The 18,168-nt window shown below is 43.0% G+C and overlaps 1 protein-coding gene across 1 annotated transcript in view; it reads right to left on the bottom strand.

The window, feature by feature from the left end:
- Nucleotides 1–15,378, bottom strand: part of col27a1a (collagen, type XXVII, alpha 1a) — a 54,259-nt gene extending 38,881 nt beyond the window's left edge. The window contains exons 1-4 of the mRNA XM_028418299.1: nucleotides 14,970–15,378; nucleotides 11,444–11,514; nucleotides 6,583–8,093; nucleotides 3,818–3,871 (exon numbers count right to left, since the gene is read on the bottom strand). Of these exons, the coding sequence (XP_028274100.1) occupies nucleotides 3,818–3,871; nucleotides 6,583–8,093; nucleotides 11,444–11,514; nucleotides 14,970–15,022 (1,689 nt within the window). The 5' untranslated portion in view covers nucleotides 15,023–15,378. The remainder of the gene's footprint in view (nucleotides 1–3,817; nucleotides 3,872–6,582; nucleotides 8,094–11,443; nucleotides 11,515–14,969) is intronic.
- Between the last annotated feature and the right edge of the window lie 2,790 nt (nucleotides 15,379–18,168).

An 18,168-nucleotide genomic window follows, 5' to 3' on the forward strand; every position in this document is an offset into this window, starting at 1 on the left:
CATGCTTCAAATTTAAACCCTGTGGGTTACCACAGCTTGGGCAGTACACTGGTAGACACGGACTGGTACCAGCATTTGCACTGCGCTTTTTGCCTCCAATGTCGTGTCCCTTTCTCTCACAACAGGTGTCTAATTAGAGAAGACCAGGGTGGGGCACACAAGCGGAGGGCTATCAAATAAAAAGCCACCACCCTCTGAAGGGCAATGCAGGGCGTTACTGTGGTTCCTGTGGTAGTAATACTCCGAGCTCTGTGCAACTCATACCAATTTTTGAGTCTAGCCAAAAATGTAAACAAATGATAGCTTCTTATATTTCATCTTATGTTGCCATGTGTCAATATATAAATATCTTGAAGCTTGAATCTGCAAATGTTCCAACACCATATGTGCAACTTGAAGCCAAAATATACTGTATATGCACTTCTGGATTTCAAATCTGAGTGCATGACATCACTGCCAAGGTTACATTCCCACAGACAGAAGAAGCCTTTTTAATTGGCTATGCTGTAAACATAGTCTGATCTTAACACCAGCCCATAAAAGACACTTTAAATGTATATACAGTCAACGTGTTAAAGATAAAAGGGACCCTGTATGATGCTGTGCCAAATAAGAGCCGATGGGGCAATGTCTGATTAACTAACATTAGATCAAGAGAGCATGTGGAAACCGCTGGACCTCTCCATAATTAAAGATCCCACTCAACACACACATCGTAAAAAAAACTTAGATCCAGGGAAATATTTCACCGTTTGTTAAAGTCTAAAGAGTGTATCTTGAATGAACAGAGTGGAATTTGCAGCCTAATGCCACATAAATTCTAGTTCACAATAACAGAAGCAGACAAGGGTGAATGAGTTGCCTCGAAAGCCCACTTCTTTAGAGCTAAATACATCATGCACTGACCAGAGCTTATGAAAAAGGAAATAGTAAGTAATCCAGAGTATTTTTTAGGCTTTTGACAACAATAACAGTAATTGCTCATAATAGCAATGACAAGTCTGGAAATTATGACGGGAACCTCAAGCTTATTTGATGCCAAACAGTTTGAAATCTAGTACTAAAAAATGCATTAATGTGCCCAAAGGGGATTGGAGGTCTGAGATTTTTACAGCTTATTACAGTAATGTTCCACAGAAAGCACTGCACACAATTTACTGTAAGGATTCAAAAGACCCTTAAAAAGCTGGTCTGTCACCAGGTGTTACCAAAACAACTCAACACACACAGGTTCCAGTCAAAATTCAGGTTTCTGGGATTTGAATTGGTACAGGTGGAACAAGGTGGGGGAAATTTGTTTAGTGACAGAGGCGTGGTTTGGAGGGGAAGCATGAGGAAAGATGGGTGACAGAGATATTTTTCTCTCAAACAAAGACCCCTTTGACCCAGCAGGCTCCAGAATGCATACATACAGATAGATACAGGCCTGTGCAGCCAAGGTGCATCCACGTTCACCCTCGCACCCTTCCACCACTGCCGTCACTACACACCCACTAACAAGACTTTTTTTTAAAAAAAACTCAGCCTTTGCAAAAGCTTCTGTACTGACACTCGTTGCCATAGTGACGGCATCTCACACTCACATGTGCGAGATCAGGGGTCAAGGTTCATGGGTGGTGCTTCTTGGGCTCAATAGTGCTCTGTGTGTCATCATACAGACTTCCAGTAATCCCAGACTGCAGAAGGTCATGAAAAAAAAAATGGTGGCGCTTCAACCATCTCTTTCTGTCTCTCCAGAGTGGAAACTTTGCCACCTGTGAGCCTGCAGCCTGAGCAGCCTGCAGCATAAATTCATAAATTTGGAATTAATTATTTCAGCCATCAACAAGTGAATTTCTTTTCCCCAGATTAAAACCACACTCTCATCTGGCCAACAAGAGATGGTTTTCATGTGTTTGCATGTGTGTAGATCTGTGCATGTGTGCCTCCAAGCTTTCACATACACATGGCAGCAGCCATTAAACTTGATAAATACTTTTGTTTACAGGAAAGCTCCATAATCTGTCTCACTCTTTATATAGGCAGGTAATAAACACAACCACACATGTCTGCGCTGCATAGTGTGGGATTTGTGTGTATACGTTCCTGTGTGAGTGTGGATGTGCACCAGTGTGTGTAACAAAATGACTGAGGTCAGAGGCAGACACTGGCGGTGTGTTTGCAACTGACCCCTGTTAAAGAAGCATCAGAACCAATGGCCTTTACAAGCACTTTTTTATTGAAAAGACTTGTTCTTATTGTTTGCACTCTGCAAACCTACCACTTCCACTGACAATGCCGCAGGCAGTTCAACAGCTGGTTTGCTGTGGCCGACAAAGGCCACGTCTAAGCCACCAGGATGTAAATCAGTATGAGGTGAGTGGTCGATACATAGTGCTGATGAATGAGGTTTAACACAGACGGCGAGGCTTTACCAAGGACCAAGTTAAAGGGGAATGTCTAATATATCCAAACTCCAACCAAAGCTTAAAGCTGAAGTTGCACTTTTAACCATTTGGCTGTAAGAGATTTTTCACTCTAGTGATTATACATACTATCCACTATACTGACTAGAGAAATTAGTTACGCAAAGACACTTCCATTTATACTTGACTTAACCAAGTTCACACAGCCCCGTGTCTAGATTTTGAAGCCTAATCAAAGTCTCATTCCAGGTAGGAGTAGGTTTGAGTTAGATCAAACAAAATACACCTAAGTGGGACTGATGTTGTGGAGCTGCTGCTGAAGGTTGGATGGGAGGTGCTAAAAGGGCTTTAATTAGAGCCAGACAAAGACCTCCTTATACATCTATAGCACTGGGGGATCACACAGCCTTTAGCTAAATTCTCAGACACAGACACACACAGTGAGTAATTCTTAAAAAAACAAAAATATAAAGACAACAGCACATGCATCCAGTCATTTGTTTGTAAGGTAATTAACAAGAAGTCAAAGGCTTATTCAAACCTCTAAACAAGAATGTGAATGTCTGAAGCCATGTTAGCTGTTCTGTCTGTTTTTTCCAGGGCACAGCTGTGCTTTCAGCCAATGCTTGCATCAGAACATGGCACATTTATAATTTTAGACTAGCATGATAGCATGCTAAAATGTGCTAAACAGTGGTAAAGCGTGATGTTTTTAAATTCTATCCAAACCATGCTGGTTAAAAACATATTTTGTGAAAAGAAAGGAAGAAAAGAGGAGTTCCTGCATAAAGACATTTGAATGAGACTATATCTATTTAACTGCTTTGAAAAAAGAAGCCTTTCATTAGTGCAGAATGGGATTCCTATGAAGTGTTGGGTGCAGCCTGCTGCAACAGCTCAGCCAGGAGAAGAAAGTCCAGTGGAGCCATGTGTTCTCTGTCTGTTTACAGTGCTTTTATTAGGCATCCTGTGGCACAGGCAGCCTTTTGAAAGGCTGTCTTTATAGGAGCTTTCCTGTTTATGCTTAGGGGTGGGAGGTCAGCACTCGCAGCCCTGTGCTGAATATGGTCAATCCGCCTGCATAGGAAAACTCTGTGTGTGAGTATATGAGAGAGGTTGAGTGTGTGAGCTGGTTGGTGGCAGGGATTTAAGTGATGCGGCAGCTTGTGTTGTCAGGTTTTTATTGTAACTGCAGAAAACAGATTTTTCTGCTGAGGAAGTTATTATGGCTGTTTTTGTTTTCAGTCAACACTTACATCAGCAACAACAGAAAAATAAACAAACAACACACAGATGCCCACTGTACACCTAAATAAAGATGCTGCATAGAGAAGTTTTGGGGTCAAGCACCAAACATCTCTACAGATTGAAGAAAAATGGAGATGTGTTGGCCGTGGCTAGAAGAGACTTACCCGTGGACCCCTCTTGCCTGGCAGGCCTGGCTTCCCTGGCGGTCCTGGGAGCCCCTGGAAAGAGATCATTCAGTCAGCGCTACATATTGGTAAACCACAAGTGACCTTCTACAAGGTCTACAAGCAATTGTCATCCATCACACTCTGTTAAATACAACTCTTTTGTGCTTCTCCACAGCGTCCACATCACACTGCACTGTGTATGCAGGGCAAAAAAAGTGACACCTCTTTCCCTCTGAAGTAATTCCATCTCAAGGTGATGAGAGTTCAGCCTTATCCATCAAGAAGTCCTGTGCCTGTGTGGCAGGAAACCGTAGAAACACTAGAAATAACAGGTCATTTCCTGCACCACTCAATGCCCCTGTGTGTCTTTATCAGGTTTGTGCTCGGTAGTTTTCTTTTAATCAAAAAAGAGGAAAAGGAGACGTGAGGAAAAACAGAGCACTTGGCAAACAAGAGCAACTGGTAGAACTCCAGATTCATTGACACATCTACATCTACCATACACTGTGTTTACTACACTATTAAATTGGATGCCCAAGATAACGCAGGTATGAGAATGTAGTAAAAAAGCAGCAGTATCTATAGTAAATTGCACGTATTGATGTGTTAGTGCTGTAGCCTTTCTGTTGTTCCCTCAAATCAATTTTTACAAGGCAATGAACAATTATAAACTTCAAAACAGCTCTCTGTTGTATCCGAGGCAACTGGCCTTTTTTGCTGCTACCTGTGTACAATGTGTGTGTCTGAGGATTATAATTGCCCTCCACCACCTCTTCCCAGATGACCTCCACAGTTGAGACCACCCCTCTTGTTGCAGGTGGTGTGCTCTATGGTGGCCTAAAAACCTGTCAACGCCAACACACACTACTGTCCGTCTTCACACTTCCACCTCCTGCTTCAGACCTCCTTCCTTACAATTTTGTTTGTTGTTTTGTGTTTCTTTTCTTATTTTTTTTTACACCTGTCCATCTCTACTTGCACTGTTCAGGCAAGGGAGGATGTCATCCTCCGTTAAAATTCCACATCAGTAAGCATTGTCCAATAACTACATTTGCGGACATATTTAAACAAAGGCAGACTCGAAGTCTAAATGTGCACAAATGTTTAAAACTTTTCAGGTTTGAATCTAATTCAATCTCAACCTCAGTGGCAGTTCTTCAACTGAAAAAAAATGTAAATAGATTAAAACTCTACCTCTCACTTTCACCAAAATTCAGAACACATAGTTCATTTTCAGCTGTAAAAGAGATCTCAGAGGAAGCAGTGAGGAACCTGCGGTGCTTCAGAGGAGGATCTGTGCCATATCTATGCTTGCACTGTGGATGTTTCTTCTGGCAGCCAGAGTACAGCTTCTGCACAATGTAGTCCAAACCACACTTCTACTGCTATTGTTGAGTGATGAATGCTAAGGCTGAATTAATGAATCAAGACGTTCTGGGCCTGGATTTTGACTTTCATACTTGTCAAAGTGTGCTGTGGGAAAAAAAAGACAGAGAGACACAGGAGGCGCCTGGCATGTGTGTTTATAAAGTCCAAGCAACTATGACTAGGTTCATCTGGGATCCCACAGCCACACAGAGATGGATGCATACATGTGTGTTTACAATAAATAACCCATTCAGTCTAACATGACCTTTCCTATTCTAAACCTGCATTTAAGTCAGGAGCCTGAGAAAACACAGATTTATTGTGCTTGTGAATGTAACTTACACATATATTTGGCATAAATCCTCAGCTGGTATCAGCACTTGTAACTGTGCCAGACAGTCCTTTAAGTGACCCCCTTACTTCCCATAATGATCCTCCTACAATCTATTTTCTATGGCAGATTACTGCACTTCATATCAAGATTACAGGTACTGCCTTGTAAATGGTTGTAATTTGGCAGTTAAGTCTGGCCTGGACATTAGAACAGAGGTAAATCTTAGTCACACTGTACTTTGCAGTCAACAGCAGCAAATTACAGACTGCTACAATGAATAAGCACATATCACATGCTCACACTTTACCCTGAGATGACTCAATCGCAGGTACAAGGAGAAACACACCCAGGAGACACTGAAGAGACAAAAACCTGTACTCAAAGAATCTCAGGTTATTCTCTGTAATGAATTCTATAACAATGGACATGGAAGCCACTGAGTATGGTATAGCTGTTTTTTAACACACAAAATGAAGCAGGAAGCTAGGAAGAGTTATGACTGATAGCCATTTTGAACTTGTAAGGAGAAAGTGCCACAGAGTTCCTGCTTCTAGCAACATACTGAAGGCCTATCCTACCTTTGTGCCTGCATTGAAAAGCTGAATGTTTACTGACTGCTTTGACCCTTGACCTTGCTTTGAAAGGGGGCCATGTGACCTCCACTAGCACTTTCTGACAGAGGAATCTGTTGCAGAGACGGCAAGGCGTCAGACCTGACACGTCACACCCAGCCTGCAGGGTTCTATGTGCAGAGGATAGACAGAAGGTAGAAAAGGAGTACTTCTAACCTGTTTGGGAAAGGAGATGGTGTAACTTACACAGCTCTCTTATTACTAGCCCCAGAGCACTTGAATTAAACTGGGTCTGTCACAGGTGACAAAGACCAGCACCAACTGGTATGACCTGACTGGAACGCCTCATTCAGTTTCCTAATGTAAACTTACCACCCGCAACTGCCAAAACACAGACTGCATGTTTCTCGTAGTGCTGATCTAGCCTTTTAGTGGCATTTGCATACAAACATTCTCACTAACCAACTGAAGTGAACAGAAGTTCTTACCGGTAGGCCAGTGTCTCCTTTCTGTCCCACAGGTCCAGCCAGCAGAGAGAACTGCGTGGGGGGCACCTCCCAGCTCTGGAAGCCATCAGTAGCAGGTGGTGTGACTGGGTTATAAGAAGGCTTGGTAGGTCGCGGGGTGACGGGTGCCTTGGTAGTTTTGGCTGGCTTTGTGGGTTTGGTGATTTGTTTAGAGACTGGTTTAGAGGGTTTAGCAGCTGTAGTTTTGGAGATGGTGGATTTTGAGGGGCTAACTTTAGATAATGTTGGTTTTGAGGGGACAACTTTGACAGGATTTGACTTAGGTTTGGACGGAGTGGCTTTGGGTGACGTAGCTTTAGGTTTGGGAGGTGTTTTCTTGGCTGTGGTAGGTTGTGGTTTCTTCGGGACTGCTCCTCTGTTTGACATGTCAGGTTTGATCTTGGAGGGTTTGGTGCTGGCAATGGCTGGGATTGTAGGTTTCTTCTTGTTGTCTGGTCCTGCATTCATCTTTTTCAGGTTGCTTTGAGTAGTGGCCTTTGGAGAAGGAGGTTTGGAGGGTTTCTGATTTGAAGCTTTAGAGGTGAAGGGTCGTCGGGTTGGTGGTTTTGTGGGTGGTGCTGTTGTCCTGAGTGGTGTCGTGACAGTTTCGGTCCTGGTCCTGGGAGGTGGGGAGGCTAAACCCAGCTGGGCTGTGACTGGTATCACAGTTCCCAGCAGGGGGGTAGACACGGTCACATGATTCGGCTTTATTGTTTGGGTGGGGGCCACAAATCTGACAGCCGAGGCAGCAGCAGCAACACTCCTGGCAAGGCTGAACCCTGTGGGCTTTTTGGCGGTTTCTGAGCTGCCACGTTTAGGGGCAACAGGAGTAGCTGTGATGTTTGTTTCTCGTGGTAGGATTGGCAGCAAGGGTGGAAGGTTAGGCCTGTATGTGTCAGCTTCCCTGCACTGTTTCTTAATGTACCTGCAGTAGTTGTGGGCTGCCTGTGCAGAAGGGACCAGGTCAAACTGGCAGATGGCTCCTTCAAAGTGTACTGAAGCTTGCTGCTGGTTTGTCCGCCCAAGCAGGAAAGAGCCATGGAGCTCTGGAGCAAGTCCCTCCTCACTGTCCCACCCAAAGTCTGCATGAACACTCTGCTCTCCGCAGGAGGCATATAGAGTCACTCTCTGTCCATTAATTCCCACTGCCAGCTGGTGCCACTGGCCATCATGGGGCTCAAAGGGCAGTGCTACCGAGGTGTTTGGCCCTGTGTGCAGGACCAGATTACCCGGAACAAGCTGCAGACCAAGAAGGAGCTTCTTGCGGCCTGAGAGCAGGGTGAAGAGGAAAGCACTGTTGACACGGTGGGAGCGAACACTCAGGACCAGTGCCAGGTTGGGCCATGTGCCCGCTGGAAGGATGGAGCGCAGTGGAGCCTCGATTCGCGCCCGCTGGTTGAGGATGATCCCCGATCTAAATGGAATGACTCCTGCTGGCACTGATCGTGATGGCTTCTCTCCCTTGAGCCCCAACTTTTGGAGAATGTCCACATCTGGAAAGAAGGGAGAGGTGTTAATATGTTGTCTTGAGCAACCCATTTTCCAAAACTTTCTCATTTATAAAACAAGTTGTGTGAACTACTATGTCACACCACAGCCATATATCTTGATAGACTGGACCAAATCAGAAAAGCAGCTCAAACACTGCAGGGGCAAGAGAGAGCAACACAAACAATAATAAACTCACTGGGTTTTGAGGTCACCAAACTGCTTCTGTGGGCTGTTCAGTCAAATTTTTTTGGCCAAAACAAATTTATTTCCAGACAGACATAAAAGAAGGATGATGATGGGGGAGTATGTTTCCTGCACTTTGGTTTCAAATCTCAGTGGTTTTCAGAATCACTCTGTGATGCTTTAAACAGCTTCAAGTATGCCCCCACAACAAGTGTTGCATGTTTATTTCTTAACAGGCCTCAAAATTCCTATAGGAGCAACTCACAGGAAAGATGTAATACCACCTACTGCAATTCTAGCTCATGAGTTATGCTGAAGTTTGTAGAAATACAGCGCAAGTGCTTTCAATCAGCCTGTTGTGGACACTTCATAGCAGCTCAAGATGGCAACAGTCTTGCAGCTCTTTTTGTTTTCATGGGACAGAAAAAATGAGCAAAATCAATGCAAGTTCATGGTTCGCCCTATGCTACTAGAAACATGATGAGATCTGATCCTGTCTTAGTAGCTACCTGGGTGACACACTTTGCTTCAAGTAAAAGAGAGATCCATTGATATAATGCTGACAGTTGAGTTGAGCTTCTGTAGGTAAATCTGCAGGCCTACTGTTCTGCATTCAAAGTTCTGAAAATATTTGCTTCACTGATGTCAAGGCACGGCCTTTTTGTTTTAAGACTATAGGCGACTAATGACCCAAATCACAAATCAACAGCTTCCCCTTGTCCCTTCTGTCCTTTTTTTATCAATAGAGTCAGTTTGGACATTCGGAACATGGCCACAGCGACCACAAGTGAGTACAACCATCTCCCAGCCTGGAGGCAGAGTACAGTTTCCAGCCTTTCAGCCAACTCTGTCTCTCTGTTCAGAGGCTTCCATCTCAGTTGTCCTCAGCTCCCATTCTCTCACTGACCTGTGATCTCAGACCCAGGCCCCTCACTATCTATATTGTCTGTGGGCTCACTCTGACCTGTGGTCACCGAGCCTTGTCTAATGGGGACATGTGTATAGAAGCTCTGCTTGTGAAAAGATAGAAAAACTGGAAAGCAATGTTGATGAGATGACAGAAAGTGGGAAAGATGAGGGGAAAGACAGCTGGGATGGCCTATTGAGACATACAGAGTATGGACTTCAATGAAATGCTTGTCTTTCTACAAAACAAGGCTTGCTTCATTAAACTGTTGGGCCTCTGACTTTGGAAACATATAATTGCATGGAAAGTTTAAAAAAAAATCAAGAGGGGGAATTTGATTCCTAGTAGCACTGTTAGTTATCAAAGAATTAGCCCTGAGGGAGGAAGCAGTTCAGAACACTTGTGCAGAAAGTTTTCTCATCAAGGCAACAAAAATGTGTCAAGGTTACTGAGATCTGCTTAGGTTGAACATACTTTGATCCAGATTTTATACAAACATACAAACGTACTCATCCAAAACAATCATTTTGTGCACAGGGAAACATGATCCAAATGTAGATTTTCCACTCCTATACAGTACAGTCTTTAAAGTCTTTCCATGTCCCCTTGTCTTAAAACATTGGGTCTTTATAAAATAGAAACAGGACCTGCATAGGGTATAGTGTAGATCCACTCACACAGTGAATTCTCCTCTCTGTGTGGTCTCTTCTGCAGTAAAGAACAACTGAACTTGGCACTGAGGCAAGGAGTGCATTATCACATGTCTGTTCTACACATAGACTTCTGTGTCTAATCTTTGTATTTAAACACAACATGTACCATTACTGAGGCATGTATAACCATGCTGCTTTAGTTTTACAATACACTGCATATATCTGAGCAGACTTGTGTTTAACACATCACTGGAGTTCATAGCTTCACTCTGTGCCAAGTCACTCAAGTAGGACGGAGAGAAAGTCCAAGGCCCTTCACTCTGAAATCATATCCCTGGTAGAGGATGAAGTCACTGATTCACACTCAAGTGAACTCTCTTTGTTTGGCCCGTGCTAGTCTACAGTGAGCCATTTGAGATGTTTCTAAATGTCCCAACAGCAATACATCACATGCATTTCCCACAATATCAGGATTGGAATGAACACTTGTGAAGATTAGGTGTAAATGTGTAAAACCTAAAACCATAGTTTTGTCTTATGATTAAAGATTAGCAGAAATAAAATATGTTGTTTTACTGCTTTGTTTTACAGATCTAGCATTTTTTTGTTCACCCTGTTACAGTTGGCTGCATTGTTTATCAATAAAGAGCCTACACCTGATTGCAGAGTTGTAGTCTGAACCAGACAGTGTGATGAAATGATGAAAACTGCAGCTTGTGAAAAATCACCTTTAAGAACAGACACAAAAATATGGAAGACATTTAAAGGCTTTTTAATCTAACATGACATTTGGTTTTGTCAAGCATTGGTTTTTTTTATAATTGTATCAACTGGAGAGGAAAGGGGGGCAGATTCACTGGCCTGTATCTGTAACCTTTTATTAGAGGAAACCTCTGAATGGCACAAAAACAGTTCAAATGATGACAAGCCAAACAAACACACCAAATAAAATCTAAACAGAAAATCCAAATCTTTTAACACTGAGGCTGAAAACACACCAAACACAATCAAAATGTAATTTATATTTATATTATTATTGAATCTACACTGCACACAACAATAACTTTGACATAAATTGTAAAAGACGACTATAGTCCAAATGACTTTGTCTGGAAGCATGATGAAAAGAATCAACATCAGAAATCTCTATAAAGGTAAAAGAGGTGCTGTACTAATTCACAAGGTTTCCCTTTGTCCTATGATTACATAAAAACAATAAATTATAAGTTGCCCCTACAAATGTTTTGCTGAAAAGTAACTTCAGCAGTAGCTGTACATCTCAAACAGTGACTTTTATATCCTGATCCTGTCATCCAAGTATTCTGAAGTAAGAAGGGAGTAACGGTCAGCTTTGAATCTATGATCTGATCGCTTTCTTGCTCACTCGACTTAGCTAACTCAACACCTGTTGTCCTGGCAACCATTGGCCCAATTCTCACAGCAATGTGTTTACGTGCTTGGGCTATAACCAAACAGGCAAAGAATAACTCCAAAAATCTCCCCCAGTGTTGCAATAAGTTTTACTGGTTTTTCCACTGGTACTTTTTCAGTATATAAAGGAAGAGAAGAAAAAAAGAGTGAAGAACTGAAATGAATAGAGATGCCTTACCTTCAGAGTGTACTTGTGTAAGTCCCAGGTAACAAGTACAATATAAAACTGTACAGAGCAATAGGGCTCTCCTGCGGGAAGAGAAGAGAAGGATGTTAGATATGTGCAATTAATTTTCTCTTCAAACAGTCTGGTGGTATTTTCTCATAATGTACAGATAATAAATCCTTTAAATAATAAATCACATCATTATTTGGGCTTTATGGAGCCATTATATGCCAATATAATACACCTGGGCTGCAAGGGAGTAAAAATCCTTTTGGATGGTATTTATCCTTTCCATGTGGAAAGAATGTAATTAAATAATAAACTTGATGTATTTGCTCTGTAATAACCCAGCATTTCTTTAAGCATTAATATAGTAATTAATTAAGAAATAGAACAGAAATAATTGACTTTGGCTGCAAAGAAATGTATAAAGGGTTAAGACCTTAAGACCTTAAGAGGAAGTGTCCTTTAATAGAGGCAAAACTGGTGTCATTTGGAAATCTGTGGCATGTGTCTTAATTGACCATAAAATACCTTGACATTAACTAACGACAATAACATCACCCCAAAATCACAAAAGTAAAACCATATGCTTTGCCCTTGTGCCACCATGTGAATAACAAATGGGATTCTGTAAAAGCACTTAAGAGCTCAGTGCACCCCTCCGTCTGAAACACAAACACACCGCATTGAGCCGTAGTTTGAGAGACAGAAATACTATAGTAGCACCAACTCTACACCCAAAACCAACATGCATGCACACACAGAAAACAACAACAAAACACGACACCCTCACCACATCCAGGTGTGCTGCACAGCTTAAAAAGAGACTGACTGGCAAGTGGACTGGGAGCTCAGCAGGGGGCTGAGATCTAGTGACAGGCAGGGGAGCCACTGTTTACCACTGGAGGTCATCCAGACACACATGGTCACACACACATTGGAGGAGGAAATGTGCTTAACAGCTGTGGCTGGATGGCCACAGAGAGGCAGGCACACAGGGGCGCAGCCTCCAAGTACAAAAATGTGGGAAAGACAGTAACCACTGCAGATCTACCTGCACGGACAAAGATGTGCTGGTCTCTCTTTAGAAATAAATCAGCCTCTGCATTGACCAGCAGCCACTTCTCATGTTGGACTGAGTGATTATACCCTGGATGTGTGCTAACATGTATGTTGGTGTCTCCTGCTCTTCCAGCTCCTCGTTGCTAATAAAGCTTCATCATCGTCATCCCCACAGACACAGCTGGCTGTGGTTACTCAGAATGTGTGTGTGTGTGTTGCCCAGACTCCAAGCTGATTCTTGCAGCCTGATTTAGTGTCTTATCAGCTGGGGAGAGATCGCCTTTCTAAAAATGAGTCATGAATGCTGAGATCTTTACAGCAGAAAAAAAAACTCATTATGCTCCTCAGGCTGTTTACATCTGTGGAAACTGGACCACATTTCAGGGGAAACGGCACCGTTTCTTTGGCTTTTCATATTAAATTCTCAGTAGTCTGTTTAGATTTTCATTAAAGTGCTTTTTGATGTAAATGTGACGGGTTAGGGTTTTCTTCTTGAGGGTGGTTGTATTGAAGGAGGGGGATCTGTATGCAGTAGAGATTTAAATCAGAAGGGCTGACATCTGTACACTGACCCTGTCTGCTGTGGTTTTCATGCTGCAGCAGTGAGCTATGACATGACTCCCTGAGGGGATTCTCCACTAAGCTGAGTGGACAAAAAAAGTACAGGCTAGATGAACAATCTCCTCCACTTAGGTCATCTGTTAAAGCAGACAGTCTAACTTAGATATAGTCCTGTGAACCACTGAATTCATATTTTAAAGACTAAGTGGAGAGGAACACTGATCTAAAAAGACAATCTACTCTTGCCTATTAAACAGCAACAACATTTAAATAGAAAAAAAGGTGAGCTGTAGGCACCTCCTCCTCCTCCTCCTCCTCCCACATGCACTCACACTCAAAGAGCAACCTGTCTGCAGGCCGGCAACCAAAAGAAAAAAAAAACACACATGGGTCAGGGTAGTTTCCATTTCTATTCACAAGTTTGGACTACTCATTGATTCCCTGAAAGGATTTCCCGGAGGTGATCCTGCCCCCCTGAGGACACACACATAGACACTGTGGAAAATTCCTATGGATGAGCTGACACCAACAGAGACTAATGAGGAGGAGAGTGTGGTACACTTCCAAGCTCATCATCTGTTCTCCCTGCTGTCACCTTTAAGGCATACTCCATACAATAAATAATCCACGTTTGAATTATTGCAACAACTAACGATATTTATTAATACTACGACCTCGAGTTTTTAGTAGCCAACATGCAAAAACATCGCCAAAGAATAATTACCCGTTAAAGGCATGTACGGGACGTATGGAGCGACATCATGTGGACATATGTGAATGATGCTCCCTGAATCACCGCTCACAGGTAGCCTCAAAAGAAATTTTAATATAACATTGCAAAGCTAAAATTATGACGCTTGTTAAAGTCATGTTTCCTTAGTGACTGCACAACTTCCAGTGAGATGTGATTTACTGACACCATTTACTTAAATGAAAAATGAAAGGTAGATTGTACAGATAACCTGTAGTGAGCCAGGCGAGTATAGGCTCAATGAATGGATGGGTATGTGAGTGAATGAATGAATGAATGAAATACTTTTAAGTGTGAGATGACTAATAGCCGACTGCCGCTGCACCTTCTAAAAGTATACGGAGAAATAATTTGATGCAAAAAAAAATCTATGTTGCAAAATTAAACATCTGTATTTTCTATCACAATGTTGTAAAACTCTTGTCAGTTTACTCAATTGACTGATTAACTTATAAATATTTTTATGTAACTTTTGATAGCCGTAAGCAGTGTATCTCACCTACCCTAAAGAAAATCTCCTTTTAACTGCCGTGCGTAAAAGTGTGCGTAAACGGCCAAACATGGAGAGCCTGCCAACAGCCTCCAACAAACGCTCTACAGTGGAAGCTGATTAATGTCTCGTGAAACTTAATGGTCTTAATGATTGCCTGACTTGGTTGCTTTGTCAGATGAGTCAGTTTCATAAGCAATATATACTGCAGGCATATTTGCCAAAACACTTTTATACTCTTAAATGGACTCTTTATCTGTACGATCATCAGGATCAATCCGTTCCGTTGAAAACACGCCGTGTTGTGTTGTGAAGATTAAATGCAGCTTTAACTAACTGCTCCAAAACAGACTAACTGGTCTTTTTTTGTCAGCAGAAAATGATAAGATATAAACATCTGGACAAACGGATCCATTTGGCCAAAATAAAGGCACCAGTTAATAATCAGCATTGTCTAAAAATGCATGATGCAGAGCCTCAGTGGTCCCCATCTGGACATCATTCCTTCACTGTGAGCTGGACCACAGCCAGCCGGTTCATCACAGGTACGCACATGGAGACATCCAGGTCCAAATTGCAACTCCGCCGGTGAACCCTTTCCCAACATCTTTTCATCTCTCCAGACTCGGAGCATACACCAATAATTATGAAATAAAATGAAAGTTACTTACTTTGTGTCTAGATGAGAGGTTCTGCAATCTCTCCTTCGGGTGCCTAAATTCATTTGTATTCATTTGTCCTGGCAGTCAAAAACCTGATCCGTTAATCACAGCGTGACTCCTTTGCAAGGGGGGCGGAAGACACCGGTCGCCGTTTTACACATTTGACAATCTTGAGATGAAGTTCCAGAGACAAAAACTCATGTTGAAATGCCTGTCAATAAGCCCGACATAAATTCCTTCTGGCAGGCTGGTTTGACAGAGTTTTCCTGTGCGGTTCTGTCGATATTCCCTTGTGTTTCATTCATTTATGCCGATCCAGATTGAGGGACGCGCAGCCGGAGAGAATGCTGGGGTTCCTATAGGAGAGGGGGTTACGGAGTCAGGAGCGTTGGACTCATCCCTTTCCTTTTTAAATAGGCTTTCTGTGGGTAAAGCGATGGCAAATGCACCGCGCAGCCAGGTGTCAAGTTACAAGCCCAGTGGCTGAATCGAGCAACTACACGCCTTCTCCAGGGGGTGGCCACATGGATCCTATACCCCAACAGCCCCACGGACTGGTTAACCATAAGAATGGTGACACGGTGGGCAGTGAATGGAAGGAGATTCTTTTTATTAATCCAGTTACTCCGTTCTTTGTATTTGCCATGTGTCCTTTAATGCACAGAATGTCTTTACACACTGTCATGCCACTTCCTTGGATATTCACAAGGGAGATGATGAGAACTTACGGCAAATGACTTCACAGTAACCTTAGCAAGAGTGTCTCATCCCCCCCTTGGAGTAAAAAAAAAAGAGGGAAAATCGGAGGGGAGTTTTGGAAAAGATATGAGTAACCCACTACAACACACACACAAAGTTTAAGATGTTGATGTCATTCTCTGGAACGAGCTCTCTCTTATTTGGTCACAGTCTTAAGCTGATTTAAAAATGGGCCACACATTTTGCTTTATTTCCTATGTGAGACATCTGCATTGACATCAGTTTTGCCCAGGGAAGTGTAAATGGAAGTGTGCAGTTAGAGAAGCACCTGCATCCTCTAATAGGGGTCGTGGCCTGATGCAGGACGGGGCTGACCAAAGACCCCCATGCGGTCACCAGAACCAGTAATTACAATCACATGACATCTGTTTGGAATGTTTCATTAATATGCACAGACACACAGGTGGCATGATGTTTTGTGTTGCTTTGTTAGGAGAAGAAAGTTGTTTGGTAGAAAGCGTTACAGCTCATGGGAAGGTCTGTGGGTTATTAATGCTAATGACTCTGCAGACAGATGTTGCTGTTGAGTTTTCTGCTCTAAATATAAGGTTAGAGGGTGGCACTCGCCTGCTTGGGCTCCATCCAATCATCTTAGTAAAAGCACAAATAATTTTTATCCACCTTGTTTTGGTTGTAATTAAATCAATGTAATGAATAACTTCTGTGATAACTTAAGTTCTGAATGAATGTAGCCAAACACTCAACAGCAAACTGCCTGTTTAGATAAATGCTTTATCAACAGGAGTAAAGATGTTTGGTCTTTTAGTGCTCATTCTTTCAGCTAACTGGCCAGAGGCCTTTAGCATTGAAAGGTCACCTTGCATGACACTCTATTAGGGTGGAGCTCAGCGCGTGTGTCAGCCACTAGTGATCTCCCCTCATATCAGCCTGAAGCTGTTGGTCAGCCAGGCCCCAGGGGTGGGTGCTAATGGACGCAAGTCATTAACATCCTCTTTATAGGCCCCTTCACACACTCTGTGCCTTGTGTTTCAGCGCTGGGTGCCACCCGACCCTCCCATGCACTTCCAATGAGCCACAGCGACTCTGCCCCCTTCTTCCAAATTACAAACTCTGTGCTTGCTAGCGCGCTCACTGCCACCCCTTAAAGCTGCTTAATTATGGTCATTGGCACCAAGTCTGAAAGCTCCCTTTATCCCCCCCACGCTCCAGAAATAGGTCCTGCTGAAGTACACAGGCAGCCCAGATCAAACGCTCCCCATAGGGAAGGGGTCATTACTGGTACGCAGGGCGGACACAGCCCAATGGGTGCCGGGCCACGCCTTGAGCCCAAATTGCAGCCTGGGCCTAGTGAGGACACAAGACTGTTCTTTGATGCATGGCAAGAGTAACAGCAACGCAGCCTGTTTGGATATCAGTGTTTACAGTGAGCTATGTACTGTACATACACACAAACAACCAATACAGTGTAAGCTAAGAAAACCAGATTGGGTGTTTCTCATGGTTTATATTTATCTGAATGTCACTGCACCTTTACATAAGTAGCATGCATGGGATTGTTTCCAGGTGACAAAGCTTTTAAGCTAAGTCCGATTACAGGTGAAAGGATTTAATTATGCTTCGTATTCTGTCAATGCAATTTTCATGATTTAAAACACCTCAGTAACGACACTAAATAAATAACTTACAGAGGTGTTTTCAGAGCATGAAATAACATGTCACCCAACAAATAAATAGGTCGTAAAGACAGTCACCTCTGTGTAGGTGTGTTTTCATGGCGGGCAGTGGCAGAGGAGGTGGTGAACCAGACAGTGCTGTCTCTCTCAGCTCCATTGCGCACAAGAAGACTGTTCATACAAGGAATGTGTGTGTGTATATGTGAATGCATGTGACTCTGTGGTTTGTGTTTTTCCTTTACAGGTGGTTCTGTCCACTTGCTTGTTTTCCTGGTTCTGTCTCCTTCCTGTGTAAGGATGGTTTGGAGATGTATTTGGAGGTGGACAGTGGTCAAACACAGCTCCCGTCTCTCTCAGTCCTCTCTTGGTGCCTCTGTTTTCACCATCAACTCAACACTAAACGGGTAAATCTTCCTCACTTTTGTCTGCTAAATCTTTTCCACCTCTTTCTCTCTTTGTCTCCACTCTCTCTCTCTCTCTGCTGTTCTTTCACCACAAGCATTTCCACAGTTGGCACACCAGTGTAGACAGCCACCCTGAAAACAGTGCCACAACCATAATGAGCATGTTGAGTTCTCATAATAACACCAGAATAACCTGCTGGGGGGAGACAAGCTCTTGTGGGGGCAGGCTTTCAGACCTGGCCAGCCTGGACTGTCGACACCACACAGATCTGCACTTGTTGAAGTGTGAAATATAGAGTTCAGTTTCCCCACCATGTGCTGTTTTTAGGTTGATTTATGCCATGTTTGCAGTTTTCTTACTGTAATTTGTGTTCAGGGTTGAGTTGTTGTTGCTAAAATGATGCACATTTA

The sequence above is a fragment of the Parambassis ranga genome, chromosome 12, assembly GCF_900634625.1.
Source record: "Parambassis ranga chromosome 12, fParRan2.1, whole genome shotgun sequence".
NCBI lineage: Eukaryota > Metazoa > Chordata > Actinopteri > Ambassidae > Parambassis > Parambassis ranga.